The 25,584-nt window shown below is 41.3% G+C and overlaps 1 protein-coding gene across 1 annotated transcript in view; it reads right to left on the reverse strand.

Annotated features, from left to right (window-relative positions):
* Positions 1 to 2,136: 2,136 nt before the first annotated feature.
* Positions 2,137 to 25,584, reverse strand: part of dgkh (diacylglycerol kinase, eta) — an 80,221-nt gene continuing 56,773 nt past the window's right edge. The window contains exons 12-30 of the mRNA XM_082509330.1: positions 25,355 to 25,576; positions 24,998 to 25,089; positions 24,246 to 24,345; positions 23,783 to 24,092; positions 23,519 to 23,644; positions 21,742 to 21,876; positions 21,505 to 21,622; positions 21,226 to 21,336; positions 20,487 to 20,583; positions 19,465 to 19,572; positions 15,193 to 15,306; positions 14,966 to 15,100; positions 12,286 to 12,446; positions 12,072 to 12,177; positions 11,316 to 11,408; positions 10,617 to 10,736; positions 9,959 to 10,064; positions 8,563 to 8,693; positions 2,137 to 5,410 (exon numbers count right to left, since the gene is read on the reverse strand). Of these exons, the coding sequence (XP_082365456.1) occupies positions 5,324 to 5,410; positions 8,563 to 8,693; positions 9,959 to 10,064; positions 10,617 to 10,736; positions 11,316 to 11,408; positions 12,072 to 12,177; positions 12,286 to 12,446; positions 14,966 to 15,100; positions 15,193 to 15,306; positions 19,465 to 19,572; positions 20,487 to 20,583; positions 21,226 to 21,336; positions 21,505 to 21,622; positions 21,742 to 21,876; positions 23,519 to 23,644; positions 23,783 to 24,092; positions 24,246 to 24,345; positions 24,998 to 25,089; positions 25,355 to 25,576 (2,472 nt within the window). The 3' untranslated portion in view covers positions 2,137 to 5,323. The remainder of the gene's footprint in view (positions 5,411 to 8,562; positions 8,694 to 9,958; positions 10,065 to 10,616; positions 10,737 to 11,315; positions 11,409 to 12,071; positions 12,178 to 12,285; positions 12,447 to 14,965; positions 15,101 to 15,192; positions 15,307 to 19,464; positions 19,573 to 20,486; positions 20,584 to 21,225; positions 21,337 to 21,504; positions 21,623 to 21,741; positions 21,877 to 23,518; positions 23,645 to 23,782; positions 24,093 to 24,245; positions 24,346 to 24,997; positions 25,090 to 25,354; positions 25,577 to 25,584) is intronic.

The raw sequence follows: 25,584 nt of genomic DNA on the forward strand, positions 1-25,584 counted from the left end.
CTTTCATCTGAAAAGTGGACTAGGACCAGAGTGCAACAGTGTGGTTCTTTTTTTTTTCTTAGCCCAGGAAAGATGCTTATAATGTCTCCAGTTATATTGTGATATTAGGAATGTAACAACCGAAGGTTTTACTCCTGGTCATCCCAGTTGCTTGTGCGCCTTTTACTACCACACTTTTCACTTCCAACGAGGAAAATTGATTAATACAGCTCTCTGCAAACAGGCAACTTTTTTAGCAGTGATGTTCTGCAGCCCTGTTGATGATCATCTGGATAACCACAACTGGTCTTCCCCATGACTGTGGTTGTGTGTACTGACCTACAATAAGAGATGTATTGTAGTCATACTATTTGAACAGTAATTTATTCAAACTCTGATATGATTGATATGATTTTATTTGCTTTATTTTCTGTACTGCAGGTCACAATTATCAAAATGAAAATAGAAAATGTCTTTGTAGGCATTGTTGTTTGTATGTGCCTGGATATATTCAAATTTACCCCTTTTAAATTTTCTGTGGCACACCTGTATACTGTTCCAGTGTTGGATGCTCCTGTTAAACGCAACCAACGTTTCAAATAATGAGTGTAGTGTATGTGCAAGTAATCCATTTGCAGTGTTGGGGAGTAACGGAATACATGTACCGCCGTTACGTATTTAGAATACAAAATATGAGTAACTGTATTCCGTTACAGTTACCGTTTAAAAAGGTGGTATTCAGAATACAGTTACTTTGTTGAATTAAATGGATTACACTGCGGTACTTTCCTGTTTCATTTTGTCGCGGGTCAGGACTGTTTGGGTTTTGTTTGACAGCTACGTTCTGTCGTTCCAGGCGGCAGCGTTACGGTTGCCATGGTTACAGGGCGACGCTCTCTCTCTCTTTCTGCGACTGTGTGTTTCCTGGGTGAGAGAGCGCCTTTTCGTTGTTGTTGTGCTAAGCTAACAGGCAGAATGCTACAAGCATAGCTCTAAAGAATGTAGCATCATGGGCAGTGTAGTCCGTGCTGCAGGGAGAATGGACTGCCATACACGTTATGTGTCTGTGAGCGCGAGGAGGGAGAAAAAGGGGAGTGGAAAGGTACGAGTTGTCATCGAGGAAAAACGGGAGCTGGAAGCATGTAAATATAATAATAACCACTGCAGCCAAGAAGAGTGCCTGACGAGCCCAGTTGTAAGTAAGCTATTAAGACTCGACTGTACACCGTGTTCGTGTTTTCCTCCGAAAACAATAAGTTCCGTTGGAGCAGCCTTTCAACGCCTCTCTCTGTCTCTCGCAAGAAAAATTGACCCACACAACAAAGTAAAGCTATTTTTCGGCTATGAGCCGACAGGGACCCCGCCGTATTAGTCAGAGGTCCCTTTACTACAGTTCGGAGTCGCGGACCTTCAGTAATAGTAATAAATCACACAGCAATAGTACATTCACGTTGTTGTAAAAAGCACGATAATATATTAAGTAATCCAAAGTATTCAGAATACGTTACTCTCATTGAGTAACGTAACGGAATACGTTACAGAATACATTTTGGGGCATGTATTCTGTATTCTGTAACGGAATACATTTTAAAAGTAACCTTCCCAACACTGTCCATTTGAGATAAATGTTCAGGTTTCAGACTGGACTCAAAACTTCAGTCACTTTTTTCTTCTATTGTTGAGAACTTGACTGATTTAAGCTGAATAGTATTATCAGCAGACATGTACCAGTGTATCTGGTGCCATGTACAACAGTCGCAAAATACATTTGAAAAATTAAAAAGTTATGAGTGTTAACAATGCATAGTTTGCCCACCAGAGGGCACTTTGAAACGTTCCCATTGGCAAAACACCTGTTTGGAATGCCACAAAAACAACAAACAAGCTGATCAAAGCAGAGAGAGCATAAAAGAGTAAACAAACCAGCCAGTTTATTTAGGAAATTTGAGTATGTTTTGTTGTTCTTGTCTAAGAAAAATTAATGGCTGATATACATTTTCTGGTCACCACCTTCATGCCACCCCATTTAAAAAGGGCTGTGTTGCATTAAAGGAGATAGAATGGCACTAACGTTTTCCATTTTCTCGACATATTTTGAAATTATAAGACACAATCCTTTTGTTTAAAGTGTTAATGAAAAAAGAAGAGCCTGTCAGATTGCATATGTATCCGATTTTATTGAAGAAGAGAGATATGAATAGGTAGCCTGTTTCAAGGCACCTTAAAAATGTACAACAAAAGCTGAACCATTTATTTATTCAGAATACAAAAATACACATCTCAGTGACTCCAAATTGTAATAAATAGTTAACCATGCATTCTAACCATAAAAAGGCACAGAAAACAGTCACTTAGTAGTCATAAAAATGATCAACTACTTTACCAAAATCATCCAGATAGTAATACAGGTGACAACTGTAACATTATATTCCAAATGTGAAAACACAATACACATCATATCATTTAACCTTAGGCAATAAATATGCAAATATTGTCTATACCTACATATATCTCCTTAAAAAGTAAAACTGTGCCATTGTAAACATAATGTAAACAAATGAAACTCACTTTTCTCCCAACGCTTCGATAACCACACCAAGTGTTAAATCCATCTTTTAGAGATCCTTGCATGGGTTTCATTGGTTTTTGAAAACCAGGCAGTTTGCAGCATTATTTACAGACCACTGGAAAACACAGCAAGGGAGAAAGGTGGCAACTTCCACTGTATATGGCAAGGTCAAACTGGAGCCTGGGGCCAAAATGCTTCAGATTAACAGAACCTGGCAGACACCCTGGACATGCAGACGCCATTAATGCAGACAGACACAGCTCATGAACTGCAACAGCATCATTCACAACTTGCGTTTGGTGACTGGCGTGATGAGAGTACATGGATGTGAGGCCAAACTTCAAGAGCGCTGCAGCAAAGAAGCAGCGTAGAGCACCCTAGCACTGTATAAAGCACATACTAACAGAAAGGCTTCTATAACAAAGGGTTCTGGTTTACAAAAGGCTAACTGTCATTAGTCTCATCTATTTAATGGATAAAAGGCATATGAGACTAAAAAGATGGGAAGGTCTGACAAATTTGTAGTTTTATGAACACTGAATGATAAAAACTCAAATTGGACTGTAACTTTATTTATGCCAATGAGCACCTGATTGTCAGCATAAGGAGCTGGAAGATAATGCAGTTTAATGGTGTAATCCAGGCCTGTAGAGGTGTGAGATGTGATAGATTGCCCCCTGGTGGAGGGAACACACAATTCCAAAGTTTCGTTCACATTCTGCTAGGGTGGCATATTAGTCTATGGGTGTGGCAAAATTTTCAATTATACTGTAAAATTAGCTGGCAATGAAAAGTATACAACTGTACAATATGCCACTGTTGTAGTACACACACTTGAATGCACACGTTACAACAGGATACATGAAGTGAACACAACAGTCATGCCTGCCTAATCTCTCCCATTCGCTGGCACAGTCCTACTTTAGTGTATCATCTTGGAAGCACAAAGGAGCAAAACTATAAACTACTGAACCCCTGGAAGAAATCTGGAGTAAAAAGCTGTCTGTCTGTCTCTGGGTCTAACTTTGAAAATCCTCAAACCTCGAGGAAGAGTACAAAAGAACGTTTACAAGGTTTTTCTGTGGTGTTTTTTTTTACCCACCGAGGAACATCATGTTTGGAAAGTTTCAGAGACAGTATCAAAACAAGAGATTAAAATATTGCACCATCATTAGAATACAACAGCATCATCATGTACAAGAGATTAGAACAAAATCAACAACAACTGGTATGGTGTAATGTACACAATCGAATGTGTGGGCTGTCGACAATGCATGCCATGTCTACAAATGCATCAGATTACACTTACAAACATTGTTTGCATACACTGGTTTACTGTATATACAGTGCATAATTATATACAAACTTAGCATCACATATAGAAATATACCCTGTAATGCCACCAGTCTTAAATGAAACTAACAATTAGAAGTAGCATTCTAGCAAAGTCTCACTTGGAATTTGAAGGAGAAAAAAACTGAAAAAGCTGCACTTGAACAATGTTAAGCAGACTGCAGATCAACTGCTCTATTCAAAACTCATATCTAACTCCTCAATAGTGTTAAATACTGTATTAAGTTGCCAAAAGGTAAAAAGTTGAGGTGAACTGTTAACTCTATGCAATGATATGAGGATTTGCACTTGCATGAAGCAAGAAGTAGAAAGTGCCTGTTTAAGAATTCCTTTAAAAAATCTCTACAACCCTATAGTATAGGTGGTTGGCGTCTGACCAACAGTTTTACTCTCTTCCTGACTAATACAGCTTTTTCCCACCTAAAATGAAATTAAGACTTAAAACCTACTGGCTTATTAAATAAAGACAAAACTGTCTGATGATTTCTTCGACATTCACTTTGGTACAGATTTTTCACATCCACAGAGAACGTGTCAACTTATTAATTTCATATAATCATAACTCATCGATAACTTGTTTAAAGATTTCTTACGATGTCTACCATTAAAGCACGTCTTACACGAAATGACTCAAAATATGGCACTTGACAGAAACCTTTTAAACATGTCATTATCATGCAAACAAAATAATTTAAAGCTAGAATAAAAAGTTGGATTTAGACCAAAAATGATGTTTTCAGTAGTAACAAATGGCATTATAATACTTAAGTTATGTAAAACTTGTTCAAGTGTCATTTTGCACACACACACACAGACACACACACCCACACACACACACGCATACACACAAAAAAAATCAAGACACTAATCATGCAATTAAACACATCTAAGGTTGAGCAAGCATAGCATGCAACAGTATCCCACTGTTTTCAAACAAAGCTTCCAGACAACCACCTGCATGGTCCAGATTATTCTGTTCTGCATGTGCAGCTCTGTAATGTGAGGCAGAGAGCCAGCAAATACATTTTTTTACACAGACTCAACTGAAGCAGAACCCCACACCTATGGAAGTCTTAGTTTTGCTACTAGTTTGTTATCACAACTCAGACAACAAGCTGTCAACAGTAAGGTTAGTTGCATACCTGATTATGTGCTATGAATGGTTATTAAATAAGAAATGGCTTTTTTGTGTGTGTGACTTCCATCAGCGTTCTCGATTGTCATTTTGGCACCAAAGAACAAACAAACACACGCACATGTATCTTGATCACGACATCACACAGACTTTCTCAGCAGAGGGATCAAATATCCATCTCTCCTTCAATACATATCTCTTCCGCCACTGCCTATGGTGCTCCCAAACACTTCCATTAAGTCAGGAGGAATGCACGTTTCCCCTTTCTGGTAGCGTTTGCTCCTGGGTTAGAGGTCAATCATGGAGGCCTTGGCCAGGTCTTTAGTTCCCTGGAGAATTCTCTTCATATGACCCACTTTCGATATCCCCAGATCCTGAGGGCCAACAAAGACAGGAATTAAAAACACGCTGAGAGAGGTCTGTTTCACACCATCATAAATAAATGTCGAGTGGGTGATATAAACAGTCTGGTATGAACAGCACTAGAAATCAAACGTTTAAAGGCTACACACCAGGTTGCTTCATAATCTATAGTGGGAGAAATCAGTATTAATAGTGTCAAAACTATAAAATATTAATAATTAAAACATTTCATAGTGATCTAACAAATATATCTTAGGAATATTTAGGCAAATCATGTCCACAGAAATATATCTTTAATCAAATTTTCTTTAGAAGCTACTAAAAGCTATAAGGTGGGCTGCCATTCATGTCACATTTGAGATAAATTATGATATATATAGTTATCATTTGCAGAAAAATGTAAACTGAATATAAATTTCCACTGACATCATGAGCAATGTGTTAATGAATAGATACTAATGTACCAAACTAAGACTGTGAAAATGGTTCGATGGTTAACTTGCCATATTTTTTGCTCTGGTTTTGGTCAGCACCTTCTGTGAAAATGATCTATTGCTTTGGCAGCTAAAAGCCATAGACTGTATAATACAGACTTAAATCCCTCTTGTTGAAGGGAGAGGAAAACTGATTTTAGAAAAGTCTCTGAGAAAATGAGCTCTCAATTGCCAGTATCTATCACTAAGCACAACAGCTTCAATACATCATATGGCATTAATATTGTCTGTAATGATACGATATAGAGTAACCAAATAAAAAAAAGGTGGATAGCTTTTAATAAAGAAGTTGCCTCCAGTGTCTTCAGATTTTCATAAAGATCCAACCCTCAGATGTTCAGTTCATGTTTGACTGTTCAAATACCCCGGTAAGTATGTTCATTTAAAGCCTGAAGTCAACTAGTGAAAACCTAAAATCCAAATAAATATCATAATCACATTAGTTTCAGTATGCTCCCAAACCTAGCTTACTAGCACTAGTACTATTGTTAGCTTATTAGCTACAAAATTAGTTACAAATATGTTATGAGTAATTTTAAAAGACCTGGAAAAAAACCCAAGGCTTCAAATTAGTAAACCAAAATGTAACCTTGTCTTTTCTGATCTTATTAGATGCAACTTTGTGCATTGGACACAAGCATCGGCAATTTGTTATGTTTTCTAACCATAACAAACCATAACAACTCCTCCAGCTCAAACGGGAGGCAGAATGGGAGGGGGGACAGCTGTCTAGGGTCTGTCCCTAGGGCCTCTTCCCAGAAAAGCCTTGTCACTACCCAGAGCACATGGCCATAGGGGAAACTGGGGAAGACAATCAACAAGCAAACTGACAGTTTTGCTTATACGCTCAGCTCTCTCTTCACCACAACAAACTGGTACAGCGTTGCATTACTGCAGACGTGGCACCAATACATCTATCAGTCTCCAGCTCCACTCTCCCCTCACTTGTGAACAAGAACCTGAGATGCTTAAACTGTGGGGCGGTGACTCCTCCCTGACCCAGAGTCAGCACTCCATCCTCTTCCATGGCCTCAGACTTGGAGGCTCAAACAACTAGCAAATATGTATGCACGACAAAGGAATCAGAGTCGGTTGGCCTTTAAATGACTCAAAACAATCAATGTATATCAATAAACAATATATATCAGTCAGTGAATCTGTACTTTTATCCATTCAAATATAAACTACCAAGCAACATAGACAGCTAGCCACAGTATGACTGAGTGATAAATTGTAAGACAATGAAATGAGGGGCACAGATATAGAACGAACACAAGTATATTGCCATACAAATGTGAACCTGGGTATCTTGTGTGTGTTTGCATAAACAATGGTATTCAATTTTCTTGTACTGATATTTTTAACAAATCAAACAGGTAGATTGATTTTACTTGGCAATACCAGCTTATCACAGATATATTATCAGTGCAAATATCAGCCAATTATTATAGGATATCTAAAGATACATAGTTGTTGCTTACCAGTGTTTCAGCTTAACATGTGTAAAGAGATGGTCGAGAAATCAAAGGAAAATAACCTTAAACCTTGACCTGATATGGTGTGGGGGGTATTTTGATGCTATTGGTTTATGTCCACCTCTCTGTGTAGAGAAAAGAGTCACTGAAATGTCAAATCAAAATTATTCTGAGTGATAACCTTTACCCTATGATGAAACATTTGTATTTTTATGGGAGTGGTCTCTAGGATAAAAACACCCTCATCATCAGTTTTCATCTGAGCACAAAAAACCCCACGAAGCATTAACTGTGCAACTGAGAAGATTGAGGGAAAAAAAGTCCATACTTGATTTAAATGTGGTTCATAATAACTTCAAGTTTGTCTTCTTGTGCACCTGTGCTTGGCTTCCAGTGTCCTTCTATTTTAAGATCGTTACCTGGAGGTTCAGTGGATATTACACAACCCAGATCAACATTATTATTATTATTACGAGTTGCCTTATACACTTCACTACAGTGTATTATGAAAATAGCATCAAAAACCACAGTCATGTTCTAACTTACGTTACACAGTAAAGAATGTGCTTTTGACTTTTTTTGACAGATTGTTTTAAAGTAGAATGCTCTAGTCCTCATGTTCTGATATACACGTTGACAGTATAATCTGAAACTGCAAGCTGTTTTGTTTGACAAGTGTTTATATGCATACGACTGAAGACAGTAGACACTGTACAAGCTTTCGAACAGTTCCTAGAAAGGCTATGTTTCTGCTCCCTTTGTTCGCTCCACGTTCATGTTGCAACACAGTTTTTTCAAGACTGCCACTATATGCATTCGTTTTTTTCTCACTTTTGCCCTAAGCCTAACTCAGTTTGGTCTATCCACACCGAGCCCCTCCTTGACCTGAAGGCTTCCCCCCCTTTTCAGCAGGTATACAGTGTTAGTGGGTTACAGCAAGTCTTTTTCAACAAGCCACGATCAGACGGTAAAAGCCAAGCAGAGCGATGCAGCGCAGCACGAGAGGTGGCAAAAACAGGGAGACATCTAACAGAGCGAAAGAAACGCAGCACACCAAGAGGGTACAGAGAGAAAGAGTTGATTTTGGATTGGAGGAGGGGGTTCACACAGATTCACTGAGATGTGACAACAAGTGGGTACCAGTGTGTGTGTGTGTGTGTGCGTGTGTATATGTGTGTGTGAGTGAGAGAGTACCTTCAGGTCCCTCCTCTCCAGGTGCAGCAGCTCTGAGCCTCGGATGTCGTGTCGGATGAAGGTGTCTCTGTACTCCCCCAGACTCAGCTGTTCCAGCCAGATGCCCACCTCCTCTGTGCCCCATCTTTCCACTGTACACGCACACACACATGTGTGCACACGCACACACACGCACAAAAATGCACACACAGAGCAGAGCAGAGAGAGGCTCAGAGTGCCTCACAGGTATGCAAACGCACTGCCACATTCCACAAACTGTCACACTCTCACTTCTTTTAACCACATATACTCTGTGAATGTGTCTTCAAACACACACACACAACCTCACCAATGGACACAGATTGTGGTAAATCATTGAAGAGAGAGATGGAGGGGAGGAAGGGAAGAGAGAGAAGAAGGGAGGAGAAAGAACAATGACGGCAGCTGGTAGATGAGGAAGGAGTGGGACAGAGGCCAAAGGTTGGTCAGAACAAGGCAGTGACCAATGGCGTTCACGGCAGGCTGGGAGCATGCACATCATTGACCAATATCAGCGCACACAGAGAAAAGTAGGAGGTAAAGGGAGGCGGAAGCCTGTGCAATCTGCAGGAAATACAGCTCAACTACCCAGGAAAATGCCCCAGATAGAAGGAAGGGCTTCTCAGTATACTTATTTGTACACAGCAACATTGTAATCTCACTGTCTCCTCATCTACAAATCCTATATTGCCTTTTCTACTCAGTTTTTCTTTTTTGTGTTCATATGAACTCTTCCATCTCTGCACATGTGTCCTTGGTGCACAGACTTGTTCTTCTCCCGACTTTGTACCTTCTGAAAACATACTGACAGCTGGATAAGAGCATGAAAAGAGGGGAGTATGCAAGTTGATGGTCAGGGTGTGGGATGTTAACACCTCAAACACATTCAAAAACATTCTTTGTGTTTCTACTAGGGGACGACAATGGAGTACAACATTTATGCATGGGCTTCAAAAACAACAGGAGTGAGGGGCAAGATAACCATCATGAAAGGTAACCGTGATGACTCTGGGCAGAAACAAGCTGTTCTTGTGTGTGTGATGGAGCAGTGGTCAGCTTTACATTACTGAAGAATAAAGTATGGTACCACTTCCCGCTAAACATCTTGCTTGCCATTAGCAAGTGAATAGCAAGTGAAATAACATCTGTACCCTTTCAATTCAACTAACTTCAAGTTATGATTAACAAATCAAAAATTACTATGATTTTATTGTTATCATCCTTTTTAATAAGAGGTGGAAACAATTATACAGTGTAAATACAAATAAGGCAGCTGGCAAGTAAGTCCCTCCCAAGGCAGATGGGAGGGACTTACTGATTCCTTATCCTGAGTTTTTCCAGTTTGCTCAGTACTGAGGAAAAGTGGACACAGCCCTACCTGATTGAGGGCTTGTCTTCTTGGTGGCCTTCTCCTTCTTGAACTTGGGCACTATGCGAAACATGCTGCTGCGACTGTTCCTCTTGCCGTAACCCAGAGAGTGATCCTGGTACATAAGCACAGTCAACCTATAGCCTTTTATTTAGCTACTCGACTCTCCTGTTACCTGAAGCCATGCTACACTGAAGACATACAGGACAGCTGCAAGACAGCTGTGTGAACACTTTGGATTTAGCTGGTCAGTAACTGATCAGTCAGTCATCTAAGCCACAAGTATTAATATGTATGCACACTATGCTTAAACCGATAACAAACTATTATTATCTTTCAGTCCTGGTGGGAAAGTTACTTAGTGACAGCCTCCAATTAGCTTTTGTTGTTCTGAGTTTTTGTTTTCCAAATATTTTTCCCTGTCAGAATACTAGGGATGGACAAGAACAGCACAATGATTTGTGTGTTAAATTTGAAGCTCATATTTGTACTTTCAGTGACAATGTGACCATATTTGAAGGCACTGTTATTGCAGATAACTCCATAGTGTTCACTTTTAGCTTTGAGTTGCAGGAGTACACAATGTACCTAATGTCTTCTATTTTACAAAGATACCACACACAATGGAGCATGTGCATGCAAACGCATATTTACTGAGGCTGCTTACCTCCTCATCATTGGGCTGCAGGATGTGGTAAAGCCAGGGGATTTCTCCCAGTTTCCCAAGTTCCAGCTCCACGCTCTGCAGAGCGCTGGACAGCTGCTCCTCCTCTGGTGGGTCCAGTTGCTGTAAGGATGACAGAGAACAAGGTGAATTTAACACACCATAATGCAACCTTAACATCAGGACCCCAAGTTATAATAAAACCACAGACTGTAAATACAAGATGGATGTAGCAGCAAATGGCAAAATCCTGTTATGAAGTCTCAGAGTAAGCATTCTTGCATTCCCCCTATGCCAGATGAGCGAGAGATGGATCTAGGTATATATTTTACACAGCACCCTAAGAGGACCAGTGACTAATTCATCACAAAACAGGTCTGCCTTAAAGCATAGCCCACTTGACTTTCTTGGCTGCAGTGGACACCATGACTTACAAAAACAACATCATGTTGTATTCAGCAAGACCAGAAACTGGTGACTTAAACTATAAACTGATCAGGAAAGTATTTACGAAGGGCACAGAGCAAGTGAGCCAGGGGCTGTTTTCCATAACAAGACTTCTGTCTGTGATCCCCTCCACCAAGATTCTTTCACCATTAGAAATAATCTAGTTTTAAAGTACACTGCCTTCAAGTCTTTGTTTCATAAACATATAAAAAGAAAGTAGGATTGAAACAATCTATTTCAGCCATGATAACTCACCAGAGAGACTCGGCCCAACAGAAGAGACTCGGTCTCATTGTGGAGTGCCTTCATAGTGCTGGCCACCTCAATGGCTGTGTTCCGAGTAAGGCTCTGTAAAAAGAATTCAATGTTACACACCATGAAAAACAGAAGCAGAGTGCACATATTTCACACAGTTCTAGATGCTATTTTAGTAGCTTAGCCTCTCTTCAGGGGTTTAATATAATATAAAGTAAGTGCTTATAATCAGAATCAGAACAAGTTAAACAACCCTTAAAACATCAATTAACAATGGAGGAAATTCACACATTGCCACATATAGTAATTACTTAAAGGGCACTTTTATTATTATATTAATGGCCAATGAAGAAATAAACTTAGCTTAACTTTTAGCAGCAGTTCAACTAAAACTGTGGATGCTGTAAACTGGACTCAAGTACTCAAGTACTTGACTTTGTCATTTTGAAATATGGCAGAAAATACCACATTTTAAAAGATTTGTCTGAAACACAGTGCCTAGCTTTTAAAGATTCAAATATCTCAAGAGCAAGAAATTGCACCTGGAACAGTGCTCATTAGTCTCCTTAAAACAATAAGTGGTACATCTTAAATGTAAGCTTTGACTTCAGTGACCTCTAATGGCAAGAAAAAGTCATTTTTATTTTACAAGAATTAATTATTTTAAACGGCAGTTTTAAGGATGGAACAGTGAGTTGTAAAATACTTTCTCAAGACAATGTCAATGTCTCAAAAATCAGGCTAAACCCAGCTCACCTCGGGGAATTTCGGGTGTGTTTTGTTGATGGCGTGTGATGCAGCATTAACAGCGTGAGCCAGTTCCTGCTCTAAGAGCCCGTTCGTCTTTGCAGCCTCACATATCCTGTGATTAGACAGAGCGCAGTCAGTGAGCTTAGCTCAAGGTAACAAAGTCTGGGAAGCCTGTCCACACGGCGACTGATACCTGATATTCACATCAATTCAAGTTTACCTTGTAATGAGCTCTTCTGCAGCCCGGGCACACATCTGCACCAGGCCTGCCTCCTCCTCTGTGGCTAGATCCACAGACTGCTGAGGGTAGAGGTGAGGTCGCAAAGGAGGCTTATCATACTTGAGCTTGTCCTCCCATGACTTCAGTGTGTTCTCAAAAGCCTGCGGGGTAATTTTGAAGAAAACACAGATAAGTATATACATATATATATATATCAGGGGTAGGCAACCTTTCTGATGGCGAGTGCCATTTAAAATTTCCTCAGAAGTCAGTGTGTCATATGATTGCATTAGCAATAAATTTAATAACGCTCTATATGAACAGTTACACAATATATAGAACCACTTTATAGAATCATATTTGTTTGCAGATGTTGGCAGCTATCAGCGAATAGTTATCAGCTATTTTGAAACAAAAAAAGACACTTTTTATCCATAACAGCAGATGGACTGTACAACAGAAAATACAAATGCTATTTATGGTCTCCTCACAACAATGATAAGGAAAAATAAACTAAGCCAATATGGCATGTCTGTTAATACAGAGACACACATGTTAATGTGATCTCTGGTCTCCCACTCAGAGACACAGGTCTCCGAGTGTCCAGCATTCAGACGGCTACCTGAGGACACTCATGTGAGAGAAAATCTGCTCACACAGATATGTAGAGCCAAATACTGTCAATAAGGCCTCTGCAATGTTCTGAAGACAGTTAAACTTGTCAGGTAGTGATGTCCAGCAGGTGAAAATGCACAGCTGTGGATTCCAGCTGCTTCGATGTTGCATTAACTGGCATTAACTCAGCCAGTTAATGCGAGACAAATCTAGCTGCTCATTAAAGCTTTCTGGTTTGATCAGAAAATAAAACATTGGTCCATACACCTGAAAGGCCCAAAAGTGCATTGTGTATCCATGTATCTCCGTGGTGCTGATGCTGTGCTGAGCGGACAGCTCCTGAAGCTTTTGAAGTGTCGGAATGTGGAAAGCTAACAACGTCCCTCTCACCAGTAGGCTAAGTTATTTTTAGCCAATTAATTCAATTCAATTCAATTTTATTTATATAGCGCCAAATCACAACAAAAGTCGCCTCAAGGCGCTTCATAGATACAGAGAAAACCCCCCGATGAGCAGCACTTTGGTGACAGTGGGAAGGAAAAACCCTCTTCTAACAGGAAGAATCCTCCGGCAGAACCAGGCTGCGAGCTGATTTACGATGTGCACCGCTGCTGCGGCCATTTATTTTTTGATGCACCTTCTCAGATTAATTCACTGCGTGTCGTGCCCAGGGCTGGACTGGGACAAAAAAACAGCCCGGGCATTTTGACTAGAGACCGGCCCACCAGGTATTAAAGCCATAAAGCCTTTGAATGAAAACAAACACTGTTGTGACAGTGATGTACACTGTCTTGTTGGTATATGTATGATTTCTATACATTTTATGTCAGATAAAAACTTTGGTTGTAAGCTTCAGATAATTATTTAATAACAGCCAGACATTTTAAATGAGAATAAGAAAGTGTTTCTTATGGTTTCTCTTTCTGGTGTTATTTGTCTCTCAGAAACAGTTCATAACGTCCCTTCAACTCATTCATGTCACCTAAAAGGTAAACCTGTTTCTCCATCACCTGTTCAGCTCTGATGATTCAGTAAGGACATCTCCTGGTTTCATCTTCATGTTTCCCTCTCACCACATATCTAAACAGACATCATGACCAGCAGCTTTACAGCTGTGGCTCCAGCAAACCTCAGCTGATACTAGAAATAAATATTAAATAAATTCTAACAACAGCTGATCAAGCTTAAACGTGCTGCTATTTAGCGCAACCTCGGCTGGTTTCCTCTTTCTGGCGCAAAGTGGGCGATAAACAAACACGAGAGAAAAGCCGATCAGCTGATCATTGATCAGTTTCATGATTAAAGTAGCAACAGGAGAGGGAGGATGAGAGAAGAAGAGGCAGCTGTGCAGCGTAATGACAGAATAAATCCACCTTTGTGTCTTTTTCCATCCTAGACAAACTGCGTCCCTTCTCAGCTCAACACGAAACGGGTAATAATTTCTCTGAATGCGGGACGATTCCGTTTGTACGGGACGGTTGGCAACTCTACTAACTAACCTTATGAATAAAATAAAGTTCACTATCAGTAACATCATAGCACCCACCCAGCTGTATAGAAACTCCGTCATGCATAGTTATTGTAACTGATGGTAAAAAGTCACCACAACGAAAATAAACTCCACCTAAGCTTGGTTTATATCTGACCCAGATAGACTGCAGGTCATAACTTCTTACCTGAAGTTCAGTTCACCTGACACTTGAACCGGCGGCCGCCTCGGGTCTCTCCTCCTCCTGCCTCCCCTCTCCCTCATCCACCTGCTGGCCTCCACCACTTGTTAATTTTACTGAATCTGTGGAAGCTCCGCTATAGCCACCACCAAACAACTGAGTTATTTTTACACACCGACCAGCATCTGGCCAATCCAACACCTTTCATTGTTTATACCGTTACAAAAAAAAAACATCGGCCCACCGAGCAAATGCCTGGTATGCCCGATGGCCAGTCCAGCTATGGTCGTGCCATCAGTTAACCCTTCGCGTGCCAACTGTGGCTTGCCGACCCCTGATATATATATATCTACACAAATTGCTTTTCACTCAGCAACAGCAGCACCCTTCCTCACCCGGTCTCTGGTGAGCATCTGTGCTCTGTTCTTGTGCTGGATCTTGATGACTCCAGGCGGTTGGATCCAGGCCTCACCATCTACCTGAATGGGAACCCCCTCATCACCCAGGATTGTAATCTTCACAGTTCGACACTGATTGAGGAAGACGCTTGGATTAGAATCACACAGTGTACAGACACAGAGACACAATTTGTACTTCATACGGTTTTAACGCATCTGCTCACCTGTGCTATGCGGTGGTGTTGCAATTTGATGACTCTGGACACAGCCATTTGCATGCTCCCAAAAACAGCAACCACTTCCAGGATCTTGTCATCGAAAGATGGAGCACAGAATATCTGCATAAAAACATTTTGGCAATAATGAAATCTATGTCAATGTAATGTAGCTGGAAGGATCCTAAAAGGATACAGTTGCCGCTATTTCAAATTTATGTAAATATTCCACATAAACATAAACAAAAAAAAAGCTAACATATTCAAAAATTTGTTTTCAGCAGCCCTTTAAAACAAACTACAGACTCAGCCAACCTGAGGAGGTTTATGAGCTACATCCAGCCTCTGGTTTTAAAATAAGGGACAGTTAAAGACCCAGTATCAGGGGCCTGGTCAGTTTGTCTGTGACCCAGCATCTCGAGTTTATTTAGTACTGTTGATTTCCTATGTTAGATTTGTGCGTTTTTCTTAGTTTAGGGTGTAGTTGAGTTATTTTGTATTTTTGATTACTAATGAGATAATGTTCAGGTCTGGTATTATTATTAGTTAGGGTTTAGTTAACATTCCATGTCCCAATTGCCAGTCTTGGTAGCCGGGGATCAATCCACCAGGACCTCCGCCCGGCTCACATTGCACCCGACCCCTACGGTGCCACCTGCGGGTGGTGGGCCTGCAGGAAGATGGGCCCATGTCCCTTTTTCGGGCTGTGCCTGGCCGGGCCCCATGGACTAAGACCCGGCCGCCAGACGCTCGCACTTGGGCACCCTCGCTGGGCCTGGCTCCAGGGCGGGGCCCCGGTAACCCTATCCCAGGCAGGGTAAACTGTTCCCTAGATGGTCTTTTCATAGGGGTTTTCTGAATCGCTCTTTGTCTGGTCCCTCACCCAGGACCAATTTGCCATGGGAGACCCGACCAGGGGGCAAAAGCCCCCAGACAACATTCGGGAGGGGCTCAGAGTAGAGCCGCTGCTCCTCCACATCGAAAGGAGCCAGTTGAGGTGGTTCGTGCATCCGACAAGGATGCCTCCTGGGCAAGGTTTTCCGGGCATGTCCCACTGGGAGGATGCCCCGGGGCAGACCCAGGACACGCTGGAGAGTTTATATCTCTTGGCTGGCCTGGGAACGCCTTGGTGTTCCCCTGGATAAGCTGGAGGAGGTGGCTGGGGAGAGGGAGGTCTGGGCTTCTCTGCTTGGGCTGCTGACCCCGCGACCTGGCCCCGGATAAGCGGAAGAAAATGGATGGATGGATGGTTTAGTTGAGTTCCAGTCTAGTTTATGGTTCTTCTATGTCTCCTGATTTATGAGTCTTTTCCTGTCCTCTGTCATGTGTAAATGTCTGTGTGCTTACGTTGTCAAGCTTGTGTTGTCTTGTGTCTGTGAAGGTTCTCAGTCATCCAGGTCATCGTAGTCAAAGGAGCTTGCAAAGAAAAGCGTCTGGACTTCTTTAAGTTGCTTGAAGACGTTTCACCTCTCATCCGAGAAGCTTCTTCAGTTCTAAGGTCAAATGGTGGAGAGTCCCAGATATAAACCTAGTGGGAGTTTCCCCCCACAGAGGGACAAAAGGACCCCCTGATGATCCTCTAATTGCCTGAGCCAAGGTGTGAAACTGGGTGTGGGTCCCAATCAGCCAGGGTTTCGGGTGTGTTCATTGTGAAACTTGGCCCCACCTTATCATGCGAATTCCTGAGGTCAGATGGCCCAGGATGTGAGTGGGCGTTAAGGCGTCTGGGAAGGGATCTCAAAACTGGATTATAGATGGCAGAGAGTTGGTGTCGTAAACCCCCGCCTCTGTTCAAAGATGGTCGCTCACAGTGGACATAGATGGCTTCTTTCACTCCTCTTTCAAACCATCTGTCCTCTCTGTGCAAAATGTGAACATTGGCATCCTCGAAAGAGTGTCCTTTATCCTTAAGATGCAGATGGACTGCTGAGTCTTGTTCTGTGGAGGTGGCTCTTCTGTGTTGTGCCATGCGCTTGTGAAGTGGCTGTTTGGTCTCTCCAATGTAGAGGTCTGAGCATTCCTCACTGCACTGTACAGCATACACCACATTGTTAAGTCTGTGTTTTGGCGTTTTGTCTTTCGGGTGAACCAGTTTCTGTCTGAGCGTGTTGCTGGGTCTGAAATACATTGACATCCCGGTGTATTTCAGACCCAGCAACACGCTTTGACTGTGTTGTCTTGTCTACATTCTATTATGTGTCTTGTGTTCCCTGTGGCGTCAGGTTCATTTGTGTCAGCTGTGTTTTCCCAGGTGTTTCCACTTCTCTCATCACCCTTCTGTGTATTTAAGTCCTCTGACTTCTTCTGTTCTTTGTTGGGTTGTCTGTTGTTTCCATGTCAGGTAATATCAGGTCAGCGTTTTCTTTCGATTGCTCAGGTTTTTTTCCTGTTCATCTTCATGTTTTGCATGTACGTGTTCAGTTTCTTGTTTTAGTTATCGTAGTAATTTAGTTGCTCCCAGTTGACGCTCCACAAACACACCAGCCATCCCAACATTGAGCTGGATTGTTGAAATATAGATTTAGTTGTATTTTACCGTTTCCTTAAAATGAGATTTCCAAAATTGCCCTATGAAACCTCTAAATCTATTCACAGTGTTTACAAAATGAAGCAACCCAACCTGTAAAGGAGGTCCACAGAGCCATGTGGAAAAGGCAGCATACTGCTATAGGGGCCCATTTTCAGACACTATCACACCCATGCTCCTGTGGAACACCGTGTTAGCTGCACATTCAATTTATAGGCTGAAAGATTATTAGAAAAGTATTTTCAATCATGTTAGCACTGCTGACAACTGTTATGCTGATGAAAGAAGTAATTCATTTAGTCGGTTAAGCGTCTGTGTAGGTTTGAAAAGGGCCAAAGAAAGAGGCTTCTTTTCTGAAACTCACTGACAATGAATTCATGTTCTAGCTTGCAGACTTGAACATGAATTCAGCGTCAGACTTTTTTTTTATTACAGTGAGAGATTGTGCGGACTTGTGAAGAGAATAATACACGCACAACTTCTTAAAATAACCAAATAACTTTATTCCTTAAAATAGAAACCTCTGACGAGTTTCAGAAACTCAACTAGACAGACTGATTAAGTGAACATGACTGCTGTCAGCAGTGCTAACATAACTAGACAAAGAGATCCCAAGCCTAATGATCATTAGTAGGATATAAGGTAACATAATGCGACACAGCAGTGAGGGGTGCTGAAACAGGCCTCTGTAGATCTAACGTAGAAATCTAATTGTTTTGACAACATTTTTGATCCATCACTTATATATAACATAAAATAATAGACTTAATTTCCAAGGGACCCCAAGATTTTGAGGAGTAGATCATATGTGTATGTTGTAAAAAAAATAAATAAATAAATAAAAAAAAATGAAAAATTGTCAAATTTATTCCTGAATTTTCTTTTACACATATTTGTACTTCACAAACAAACAAACAAACAAACAAACAAACAAAAAACTTAGAAACTGCTGAAAAGCGATCAGGTGACCCTCTCAGTTGTCTTGTGGGGCACCAGCCACTAGATGGACACAGCCAGTGGGAGGGCACTGATCTGTGTGTTAGCAGGGTCATTTTATCATTAGCTTTTACAATTACTAAGATGTATATTATCTTCTCTCTCTCTCTCTCTCTCTCTCTCTCTCTCTCTCCATATATATGTATATGTATAAAAAACTATATTTACTCCCACGTGTCAAAATGAATGATTTATTCCAAACAAAGGCAAAACTCTGATGATAATCTGTGCCTGTGTTTGTGCAGTCGTGTATATACTGTCTCTGTTTCTGCTTCCTCCTCTCCAGCAAAAACAGTTACATAACACCCCATGCACATTGCTGTATGTGTGTGTGTGTGTGTGTGTGTGTGTGTGTGTGTGTGTGTGTGTGTGCCCCCCCACACACACCCCTGAGTGAGCCCTCTGCAGTGTGTGCAAACTGACACTCTAATCCCTCAGCCAGTGTGCTCTGAGCCTTAAACATACAAGCAGAGACGTCTCTCTAGCCATCCTTCCCCCTGCACATCCAGGCTATTGGGGTCATGTCAAACAGGCGTCCACACTGTCATTCTTTAGGTAATATCAGAGAAGACAAAAAGAAGACAAAAAGAAAAAGAAGACAAAAAGAAAAAAGCTCCAAGCAGAGCGGAAAACACACCTGTTTTCATCCCTCAAAGATGATCTGAGTTTCCTACCAGGGCCATGCCAAGTAGGATGGAACATCACACAGAGAGCAGTTTTATTACAGTGAACAGCTTGAGAACAGTAAATGTACTTACATCATCCTCCTTGGTGCCGCCCCAGAAGTTGGTTCCGCCTGCGTAGCTAGGAATGTTCAACACTGCTATGCCTTGAAGGCTGGGCAGTGGGATGTACTGTCCATCACACTGGGAAAGACCCAAATAACAAAGTTAAGTTGGACCAGTAAAGCAAAAGAAAAGAGAACATGGTGAAAAAAAAAAAAAAAAAGGACTGGTTCTTATATAGCGCTTTTCTACTCTTTCTGAGCACTCAAAGCGCTGTACACAACTTGTACATTCACCCAAGCACATTTTTCTAAGTGCTTACTAAGTAACATTCACACTCCAATGGATGCATCGGAGAGCAATTTGGGGTTAGTATCTTGCCCAAGGATGTTTGGCATGCAGACTGGGGAAGCCAGGGATCGAACCACCCAATCAATAGATGACCCGCTCTACCACCTGAGCTACAGCCACATATACTCTGTGTGTCTAAATTAAGGCTGTTTGCTGGTTCTATAAACATTTAACCACATTTTTGCTTCTGCCTTTACTGAGCTTTCAGAACTATTTCATTGAAAAACTGACACAAAAAAAACTGGTGTTTTTTTTATTACACGTTATCAGTTTTCTGGCTGTGTAAATAAGCAATCTCACAGAACAGGGTGGTTTTTACTCTTACCAGACCAACATCGTCACTGCCTAAGAAACCTGGAGTTCGTTCAAATATACACATAATCATGGAATTTTTTTAAGGGCATATTATTAAGGACAGTTATTCTCTAAATGTTTTTACATAATAACAAACAATAGAATTTTTTTTTAATATTAAAACTTTTTTTATTAACTTTAAAAAAAATAAAAATCTTTGTGAGTAAAAGGAGAGGTGAACTCTAATTTTTGTCACGTGTTCCTTATTCTGTCATGCGTAATTTAAGTGATTATAAAGATTTAAGCGCTGGTGAAATGCGAGTGTGTAACATGCAGTGTTTTCAATTAAAAATTTTCTCGTTTCTTTTTTAATCCAAAGCCTTAAATGCCTGATTTTCTCCATGTCTCACCTCCAGCTGGACCTTCTGCTCCAGGTTCTTGTAGGTTCTTTGCAGCAGCTCCTTAGTGCCCAGAACACCGTACCACATCATATTCTTGGTACGACTCCTGTGTGGGGAAGGTGCAGAGGCGGTGTGCAGGAAAAAGACTGTTGTGTCACTTCAACTTTAAAACACACAAATACGTGGACAACACATCACCTGCAACACAATCACTGAAATGGAGGGAATGTGCCTGGAAAAGTCAGACTCTGTATTTTGTAATGCCCCAAATTACAAGCAAACAAATAAATGTACAACAGCCTTGCAGAAGATTAAGTGATCACATTTTCACAATTTTTTTTTTAGACACGTGGGAAAATAAAACCTTCTGGGATGGCATCTTGGCAGCTCTTGGTGACATATTGTCTTTATTCAAGGACCAACACCTGTTTAAGGTTATCCTGTTAGCAGCACACAAAAAAAAAGATAACTTAAAACTGGCTAAGGACTGCAACACTCAGTTCTAGACAGTTGGTGATTGTGTTTGACGAGGTCCTGAAAATAGAAAAACTCACATACAGACTGAAAAAATGAGAATACTTGACTGGTAAGTAACTTCAGTTATCAAAAGAGGCAGATTTGCTCCAACGCTGCCAGCTTAGGACTGTTCAAAAGTTCATGTGCTTGTTTATGTATAAACAAAGCAAATAAAATGAAATTATAAAAAAACCCACACAAATATGCTGTGTTCATTGGAAATGAGACTCACCTGCATTTCTCTGGATGCTCCTCTCGCTTGTTGTTAAACTCCAGCGAGATCTTTGCATCCAAGCCAATGCCAAAGTAGTTGTTCATAACACACTTCTCCATATAGCCCTCTCTGGATGAACAAGCAGTCAACACAAACGCACACACAAAAAAGGTAGTTAGATTGCACACAAATACATGAAGTGAGAGAAAGACAAAGCAACAGTGTAGAATGTGACCAACAAACAACATCACAGTGACAAAGATGGAAGAAGGCATTAGAAAAAGACATGGCTCTTACAGAGAGTCCAGGTCAGGGTCGATGAATGATGTGGCCCCGAAAGGGTCGATGTTAGCCAGCAGCATCTTGCTAATGATAGAGCTGCCAGCAATAGAGGCAGCCAGACCTGCTCGCAAACCTGCACATACACACAAACACACATCGTCTGTGTCACACAATACTGAACTGCAATGCCTGACTGATTGTGCCCTTGTTGATCCAATGTGATGAGTTTGGTGCCTGTTTATGTGTGTTTACCTGGGCAGATGATGCGTGTGTTGAGTACAGGGAGATTCTCCTTGCTGGTGGTGAAGGGTGTGATGGTGAAGGAGCTATAGGACTGGGTGCTACGGCTCACTCTCCTCTCCGTTGGAGAACAGGGACTCTTAGCAGCTGGGCCAAGGAGAGAAAAACTTACTTTGAATTTAGGGACAGATATGATGGAAAGTATAAAGCAAAACAAAATGCGCTTCAGCTGTGTCAGAGGGTACTTATTAACACAGAGATGCACATCCATAGACATGCATCATGCATCCACATATGAACAAAAATATGAACATATTAATGCAATTTTAGGAATATAATATTTATACAGTAAGGCTGGGTGCAGGTACAAATAATAACATTTGGGGTCTATGTGTCCAATAGACAGTACTCACAAGGGCCTCATTCACCAAGATGTGGCTAACAATGTTATTACCTTCCTCATACCTTGCTCATAAATTAAGAACATACACAAAATCAACATCAATTCATCAAAGGTATGCAATGGTCATCTTTTTCCTACCTTGCACACGCTACCTGTGATCTGTACAAGGACTGTCTGAACAAGTTGAGGCTTTGGCCAACAAATTTCCAGTTAATATTTTTTCTTCTCTACATCGAATTTAATTTCAGGTAAGAATATACTGATGAATCAAAACGCATTGCTTGTGAGTGAGTCCCACTGTCTAACAACATGTTTACTTTTGCATACAGTAAAATTACACACGTTTACTTTGAAAGACTGGTTGCTCGGGGTTTATTCTGGTGTTGCATCCTGGATTTGACATTATTTTTGCTTTCATTGTATGACTTCAAGAGCAATTGGTTAGAAGGCTGACAATTACTGATAGCTATATTTGAACCAGACCATGGGCAGCAATCTCTTCTGCTCTACTTCCTCGGAGTGCTTCCTGGTCAGGAAGGAGAAACAGGACGAAAGACGGAAACAAGGAGAGGACACAAAGCAGAGGGTTTGACTGATTCCTCCTAGTCTTCTAATACTTGGAAAATGTGTGGAAGGAAGGAAGCAGCCCAATGATAAACAGGAAGAACTTCTGCCCCTAAGACAATAACATATCCTGTGGCCCATCCACACACACACACACAAAGAAGCGCAGTGGACATTTCACAGTAACCTGCATGTTGAAACAGCTGGCCTGCCTGTGTACTTTCAACAGGTACACTGATTTATTATTAAAGAAGTTGCCACAGTCTGAAGATTAGAACCTAAGCAGCTCAGCCTGGTGTAAGAGGTGGAATATCACAGGAGGAAAAGTTGCTCCAAGCACTTTTAGCACTAATCCCTGAGTTTATTTATGACAGGAAACTTGATTTGCGTCAGCAGGCTTTTTTTTCCCATTAGCTATGTCTCTGGTCCACTGTGGTGCAATGACTGCAATACCCACCAGGTGGCAACATTAAAATCATGTGTACAAAAATCTATGCCTTTAAGGCATCTTTGTTGTTCTTAAACTTGCCTAAATTATAGAGATAGCTGTGTTTCCTTCTCTCAGTAGAGAAAAGAGTGAGGAAACATGTTTTTACACCGACCACTGCTGACTTATTTTCTTAATTCAGCCCAAAAACAATATGTGTCAGCTACAAGAACAATGCAAGCTGGAAGACTTGCACAGTGGACATGCAAAGCTGGGCAGGTTAAGTTCTCTGGAACTAGCCTTTTATGAAATGTAGCGGGCCAAGTAAGTGAATGTTTGGAAGTACCTCGCAAATGTAGAAGGGGAACAGGCCAAAAAGCAGCAGAAACACTTACATGACACTGCTTCCAGTTCCTTAGTGTCCTCATCTTTCTCACTGTCTCTGTTCTCGTCCTCGCTGTCCTTCTCCAGAGGGGATGGAAGCTCTGTGTCCTCCGTATGGGCATTCTGCTCATCAACCACTAAACAGGGCATAAATGGGTTGGCCATAACACAATAAGTTGCATTTAATAACCGCATGTTTTTGTTTCAAAAACATTTTGATAATTCCATTCATCATCACGAGGCAGAATCCTTATCCTGTAGCTCACTACACGTACCTCTCTCTGCCTGTTCTATGACCTGTCGAACCGCTTTCTTCAGACTGTCGGCCCTGAGCATCAACTGCTCCCTGCTTTTGAACAGCTGGTGCGGCGAACCTCCTGCCACTCCTTTCTCCGTCTCCTCCTCCTCCAATTTCTCCTTCAGCTCTGTCAGGCTTTCTTCACTGGCCTCCTCCTCCTCCTCTTCCTCCTCCTCCTGTTCCTCCTCTACAATAGGTGGAGTGGAGAGGGGGAGCGGAGGTAGAGCTTGGCACTCTGTGTTGAGGGTCTGGAGGAGGGAGTCCAGTTTCTCATTGAGGATGGCACACTGGAGGGCACAGAGGAAGAGACACTTAAGGACCAGATGGAGTGCTGCAGCAGCATTCACAGGACAGTGAATTAGCAGAAATTTAATATATATGGAGTTGGCTTTCAGCACAAGCAGATAATGGATGTTTACTGCATTGTTTTTGAGGCTTACTTTGAGAGACATAGAGTCGCACTCCTCAGCATTCTCAGTGCTTTTCTCATACGCCTTCCCCACTTTGGCAACAAAATCCTTCACTGTCTCACACAGAATTCTAAGAAACGGGGAGAAAACACAAGTTCTTCCTGACATAACGTAATCTGAGAAAAGCTAATTATTTACCTCCTTTTGTATCTTTTTACATACTTCATTTACTATTTTCACTATATGGAAATAATTTATTTTTCACAAAAGTAAATTTTTGTTCTCCTCTTTGTTCTTTATTCTAGAATGTGGCACATGGCTGCCCCTCCCTGAGCCTGTTAAAAGGATGTTCTTGCTTCCCACTGTTGCCAACTGCTGCTCATAGCGGTTCTTTCTTACTATAAAAAAAACACCTTGAGAAAACTATTGTTGTAGAGTTGTGCTTTATAAATACATTTTTATTCCAGCCAAAAACAAAAGATTCATTACTTATGTGAAGGGAGGGGTACATTGGTTATTTGTGACTAGGACAAAATCAATACAAGAACAGTTGCTTAAATGTACTTTTGTCAAATGTGTCCCCAAGTGGACTGCTCACATATTTAAAAATGTCAGAATTATTAGTGTGATTGCTGGAGCAGCTGCAATAATGCTGCAGCAATTACAATGCAATATCACCACGACTTGCACATCATGGTTTTTAGCCTGTAGTTGATTACATTGCTGTTTGGGTTGATTTTAGACTTCTTATTCTGGGTAACGGCGGTGTTATAAACACTTACTTGGCAGAGGAGATGACCACAGAGTGCTGCTCAGAGTTGAGGATCTTTGTGAGGTGAGTAGCTACTGAGTCTTCATAGGTTGAAATGTGAAACTGTTGAGAAAACAATGAAACTGTTTATTTCTATTCAGAAAACAACTGTTAAACGCAATCTTATAGGCACTACAGTTAATAAGGTATAAGTGCTAAAATGCTTATTTGCCCATGTTTAAACTGGAGGTAAGGTGAACATGAATTCAAAATGTCAGGTGCTATTCCCTGCAACTACCTCCTCCCCATGTCTGTCTGTCTGGAATCCCCTGCTGGCTTTTATTGGGTCTACTGATGCATGTGAATATCTGTCAACTCCTGTGAGTACCTGGCAGTCGTCAGCTCCCTCAGGCGTGGTAGGACAGCTGTGTTTGGGTGGGATCTTAATCTCGTAGGTCATGATGCTCCAGCGGTCCAACATCTTGGTGCTGGCCCTCTCTAGCTTCTCCAGAATCTGAGGCAGCTGGGTGTCATCGTCACATGACGGGCCCCAGCCAAGCACTCGCGCCAGATCATTGCCGGTGCCCAAGGGCAACACCCCCAGCTGGCACTGAAAGG

This window comes from Aulonocara stuartgranti (genome assembly GCF_965226115.1).
Source record: "Aulonocara stuartgranti genome assembly, chromosome: 16".
Classification (NCBI taxonomy): domain Eukaryota; kingdom Metazoa; phylum Chordata; class Actinopteri; order Cichliformes; family Cichlidae; genus Aulonocara; species Aulonocara stuartgranti.